The 6000-nt window shown below is 45.3% G+C and overlaps 1 protein-coding gene across 1 annotated transcript in view; it reads right to left on the reverse strand.

Annotated features, from left to right (window-relative positions):
- The window catches only part of CEP78 (centrosomal protein 78kDa), a 46066-nt gene extending 40567 nt beyond the window's left edge, over positions 1-5499 (reverse strand). The window contains exons 1-3 of the mRNA XM_006891996.1: positions 5247-5499; positions 1007-1179; positions 830-902 (exon numbers count right to left, since the gene is read on the reverse strand). Of these exons, the coding sequence (XP_006892058.1) occupies positions 830-902; positions 1007-1179; positions 5247-5499 (499 nt within the window). The remainder of the gene's footprint in view (positions 1-829; positions 903-1006; positions 1180-5246) is intronic.
- Positions 5500-6000: the final 501 nt, after the last annotated feature.

A 6000-nucleotide genomic window follows, 5' to 3' on the forward strand; every position in this document is an offset into this window, starting at 1 on the left:
GACAGCACTTAGCAACAGCAACAACTAAATATGCCCGTAACCAAGCATTATTTCAGTTTATATTAATAGCCCAATTTTAATTTAGATGCTAAAATGGAATATACTAAACACAGCAATTATTTAAATGCTATAGATGCCCTTTTGAGACATATCAAATGGAAAAAAACTCAACCCTAAAGAGCAATTATTTCCAATGACATATTTGAAACTCTAATAATAATCAGTCAATGATGTGCCCGTTATAAACCAAAAAAAATTTTTTAAGGTACTATGTAATAGCTCAAGAAATACAATATAGAGGGTCTCAAACGGAAATGCAGGCATCTTTATCCCTCCAGATTATTATTCTCCTTAACTGTGAACTGAGATTCCTGTGAATCCTTGTGAATTGAGACTAGTAAGAGTCTCAAACAAAGGTCATCTGTGATTCCTTAAATAACTCCCTCATTTAGTTTACTGGCCTCCTGTATGCCCCCAGAGCACAATCCATGTATTTTCTATTTTAGTTCCTAAAAGCTGTGTATATCTACACATTTACCACTTAAAGGTAATAGTGTTTGTTTTTCTTTTTTTCTACTTTGTATCTATTGCTTTCATGTACAGATGTTTTTTTAGGAAGATCTTAACGAGATGAACAAAGAAAAATATAAATGAATATCAAATACTATATATTCAGGGTATAAATGACATGTCACTAAAGTTTGCAAAGATAATGGAGGCAGTTCAGGCAGAAGTGACAGCAAGAAAAAATACAGATGAGAATTAACATGGCATGCGGGAAACTGAGAGCAGTCTGATGGGACAACGGTTAAATGGAATTTAAACTCACTCTGTAAACCTCCATCTCCAATTGGACAATTTGCAAGAGATAGGTGCACCAAAGAAGCAGATTTATTCAATCCCTTTAAAAGGGAAAAAAGTAAAAAATTAATAATATTGAGTTCTGTCACTCCCTCCCCTCAAAACAACTATGAAGTATTTACAAGACACATTTCAGAAGGCTTACCTTTGTTAAAATAGTTAAATCTCTCTCTCTCAGAATCAGTCCATTCAGCTCCAGGTTCTGGAGCACACTCGATACACTTAAACAGCTCTTCAGAGCTTTACAAAGCTGGAAGGATATGTCTTTGGATGCTATTGCAGGAATACGACCTCTGCAAACTTTACTTCTGTCAGAAACTAAAGCAAGAAGTTTTGGCGAAAATCAGTGATTTCATTCACACACTGAATTGACAGTTATAAAAGGCATTTGGTATGTGCTAGGAATAGAAACAACCCATGTCCTTAAAGTCTTCCTTCAGAAGGGACATCTGTCAATTCAGAACTTCAACCATCTGAGATACATATATATACACACACAAAGAGGTTTTTATGAAAGCAAAACTGGTACCATCTAACTGAAGGCTTCAAGATAATGCTGAGGCTGAATCCAGAAAGGCGAAAATGATTCCATGGGGTTGGTTTGGGAGATGCATCACCTTTTGAGGGACCCGCGGGTGGAAAGGCACTCAAGCCTGACAACTGTGGGGCACTGTAAACACTGCAGATAAAAAACAAAACAAAAAACCAAATCTGTTTTCACCCTGATTCTTCAGGGTTCTAAGGCTGTATTACCAAAAAACTCTCAGGAAGAGATCTGTCTTTGTCCTGCGGATGGTGGATCTGAATGACTGAACTTTTACTAGAAGCCCAATATATCACACTATGCCATGAGAGCCCCTTAAATACTGCAGGTAGGTATTTAAAACCCAGGCGTGCAAGAGGGAGTAAGAAATAGAAGGTAGGCCAAACTAGACTAAGAGAGAGGGAGTAGAGTTTTTGTCCCAGAGGCACTGTGGGTCTGAGCTATGCTGACAAAGTGTGCCTCTGGCAGGTTAGAGGTAATACCTGGCACACCAATAAAGGTAACCTTCTGAGAGAGACAATTAGAGAAAAGCACCCAGAACAGAAAATCAAGGTTAAAAAAGTACCTTTCCCCTTCTGTCTCAACAGAGGCCATGAAGGCTTGGCAGGAAGTCTGGCTTTTAGCTCGGCTTGCATCTCCTTTTGTGGGTGCTTTTGTGCAGAGCACACACTGTACAACTGACACACACAGTGCCTGATGTAGCTGTTACTGGGTGCCATCAGGTCGGAACCAACCCACAGCTGACTCTCCAGTGAGTTTTCAGAAACAGTAATTGCATGGGAGGGGATGGCCCATCTTTCTCCCATGGAGTGGCTAGAGATTTGAGTTGCCTGCCGTTGCGGAGGCAGTGCCACTCCATACCACTGGGGCACCAGCTCTCCCTAGGCCTGATGAGAAGCAGCCATTTAAAATATATTCAACTCTCCACTTGACAAAGATCATGCAGGCTGAAATAGGTGGATGAAGAGTGAACGCTGCGAAGGGAAACTATCAAGCGCTTAATGGTGAACAAACTATCTAGGAGGAGAAAACTTAGAAAGACCAGTTTTTCCCTTTGACTACTTGCCTTTCATAAAGTTCAAATTTGTATTGTAAGCTGTCTTCTCTCCAGACTCACAAGCAGATATGTTTAGATGGCCCTGCAGCTATAAATACATTTAACCTCATCTCACCATGTCACTGCTGTGGGAACTAACTCCTAGCTGACCTTCCAGGGCATTTTCAGAGGCTGAAAACACACGGAGATTGCCCGTGCTTCTCCCACACAGTAGCTGAACTGTTACATGGCAAGCTAAATTTCTCTGCCATCCTGTTCTGTTCCTGCAGTGCTCCACAAGAATACTACACACTGTCGCTGAGTCACAGAAATTGGGACATTTCTGCCTTATCTCTAGTTGCAGGAGCTCTGGTGTCCTAAACCATGCTTCTCTGGTGGTTGGACTCCATGAGAAACATGGGCAATGTCTTATGTGGTTTACAATGTAGGGTCGTTATGAGTCAGTTTGACCTGACAGTATTAAGTTTCAGGTTTTTGAGTTTTCTTTTGTTAACTCTCTCTCCTAACTGGTTACCAAGTCCCATGCATTTGACTCTCATTTCTAAAATCCCATCCTGTTTCTCCATTCTCACAATTTAATTTTAGTCTTGAGGGCTTTAAATGAACAATTTTTTAAAGACTGAATATTTCTTCCAAAGTGTACCTTGTTGGCCTTGAACCTCCATCCTTTCAGTTTTAATGTGCTCAAGAGAGTACCTTGTTTGTGTCAACGTCTAAAATTCCTTCCAAATGGATGCCTTCTATATGGAAGTCAGGGTGAGCTTCTAAATCAAAAGTCAATCTCATTACTATGCAGATGGAAAATCCTGCAGTGGCTCCAGGCAGCCCTCAGGATAAAATTCCAACTCCTGATAAGACAAACAAGCACCCTGTTTGGCCTCCACCAGATTTTGAATTTCAACTCTTCTTCTTCTTTCTCAAGCCCTATGCCAGCTCTTTGGCTTTGCCACAATTATCCACATATGTTCAAGATTTTCACACCAGTTGCTCTCTCCTGCTATGTACACCTCCTTCAAAAGTCAGTTCCACGAAGCCTTCCCTGAATTATCTTTTTAGTTTTTTTTCCTTTTCTTTTCCAGCATCCCTGATCTCACTTCTACCACAGCACACTGTTCAATGGTCTCCAACACTATGTTTAGTGCAGAAATTCTAGTGCCAGGATATATCGTCCTACCTCTAGGCCTTCTCCCCTCTTCCCATGCCTTTCTGTAAGTGGAAGGATTTTATAAAAAAAGTAACTTTTTTCCACTCAGCCCCCCACCCCATCCACTGCTGGCCAGCTGGGACTCATAGCTGACCTTGTAGCACATATCCAAGGTTGTAAGTTGCATGGGAGAGGACAGTCCTTGTTTCTCATGAGATAAATTGAAACCACCAGACAGTTACCTCGGTTACAAGTGCAACTCCCTATGGACCGCACCACAACAGCACCCTGTAACTTGGTTCCCGTCCTAGAATTCAAATGCTAGCCTGTCTCCAACACACGACTGTGCACTTGTTATGTGCCAGAGTTGACTACAACCCAATGAAAAACAGAACAGAACCTGGCTCTATCCTGTACTACCCTCACAATCTCTGTCATGCTCATAGTGGTGGTCATTGTCAATCCATCTACTGGAGGGTCTTATTCTTCCCTCACCCTCTACAGTTCTCAGCATGCTCTCTAGACAACATGCTCAAAATATGTGAGGCGAAGTTTCACCATCCTTGCCTCTAAGGAATATGCTTCCCTCAAGACAGACTGGTTTGTCCTTTTGAAGTCCAAGGGATGTTCAATACTGTTCACCAACTCCACAATTCAAAGGCAACAATTCTGTCTTCTTTGTTTACTGTCCAACTATCAGATGCATAAGAAGCAAATGAAAAAAACATAGTTTACATCAGGTATAACTTAGTCTTTAAACTGCCCAACTCTTCTGAGATAGCTTGCCTCCAGAAACTCTATGAACTTGGGAGAAACGATGAAAGTTATGTAAGTGTTCAGGTCTTTCGTTCATAGGCTCACTACGAGTCATCTATGACTCAATGGCACTTAGCAACAACAACATGCTCTTTAGCACTTTGGAGAGGTCCTTGAAAGCAGATTTACCCAAGACAGCCTAACTTTTGACTGTTCACGTCATGCTAATTTAAAAAAAATGGTTTAAATATGAGAGTGTCTTCATCATCAATAAACAGGCATGCATGTATTAATTTCCTAACCACGTTGTTCTCTATCAGTTAAAGGCAATAAAATAGTTAACCGTTGTGGAAAGCTCTAAGGAAGCTGTAGACTCCGTGCTAAAGCGATGTGCAAATATTAACTCAGCTGGGGTGATGTTGTTCGGCGGCACTGATTAGAACCCATAGCGACCCGATGAACAGATGTAAATCCTGTCCTATCCCGCGGCATTCTCACAATCTCTGACACACTAGAGCGCATTGCTGCTGTCACTGTGTCAATCCACCGCACTGGGGGTCTTCCTCTTCTTACAGTCCCTCCACTTTTCCAATCATGTCCCTTTCCAAGGAGTAACTTCTCCTAGCCACATCCCCCAAGAATGAGACTTAGGAAGCTTTGCCAACCTTGCCTCCAAAAAGCACTCTGGCTACTAACTCCAAATTACAAAAGAGGAAGTCGAGGCTGAGACCCAAGGACACTAGCCGTGTCCACGGCCACTCGATACGTCCACAGACACATGCTGCCACTGTGGACACAGGGCTCCCCCGTGGACGCTGCGCGACGGGACTCCGAAGGAACGCAACACGGCCACGGGCGGGTTTCGGCAGGCGGGAGCCACACACCTGTTTCCGCGAGCCACGGCTGGAAGTAGCTCCGGACTGCGATCCAGGGCAGGTCTTTATTCGCGCGGAGAGCGCCCAGGAGCGGCGGCCAGTCCACGAGGCGCAGGCGGTCGGCGCTGAAGTCCAGCACGCCCTGGCGCAGACAGGCGCGCACGGCGGCCAGCGGCACCGCGTCCTGCAGCGCGCACAGGTACTCGTAGTGCGAGTAGAAATTGCCCGCGCTTTCGCGGCGCAGCTTTACCGAGTCGATCATGGCGAGGCAGGCGGGCGCCGAAAGGCGCCAGCTGCCAGGCCAGCACGCACCTGGGGACCCCGGGTCCCCCGCCCACTGCCCTCTGGAGTGCACAGCCCCGTTAGCTGCGGCCACACGCCGTACCCACGCAGCAGCTCGGCCTCAACTAGGCCAGCCCCTCAACGCCCCGCTCCCGCGCCGCCTCCCGCCCCGCGGCCCCAGCCGTTGGCGCCGCCTTGTTGTCTTCAGCCACTACTGCGCCCAGCAGCTCCAGGCGGCGCGCCACAGCCCGCCACAGGGCGCGCCCGGACGACGTCAGCGCGTTCTCCTTGCGTCACCACGCACGCCCCGCCCCCAGCGAGGGCCGTGCTCTTGGACGCTGCTGGGTCTTGGTCTTGGTGTTTGGGGGTTCAGGATTTAAAAACTGTTCGCAAAATTAGTGAAACTTTCTTCACTATCGTCCGCTAAATTTTGTATCACGGTGTTGATTCCTTTATACAGTTCTCGATACTTGTGGGTTCT

Source organism: Elephantulus edwardii, unplaced genomic scaffold (genome assembly GCF_000299155.1).
Source record: "Elephantulus edwardii isolate Elephantulus edwardi_28Jun2011 unplaced genomic scaffold, EleEdw1.0 scaffold00108, whole genome shotgun sequence".
In the NCBI taxonomy this organism is placed as follows: Eukaryota; Metazoa; Chordata; class Mammalia; order Macroscelidea; family Macroscelididae; genus Elephantulus; species Elephantulus edwardii.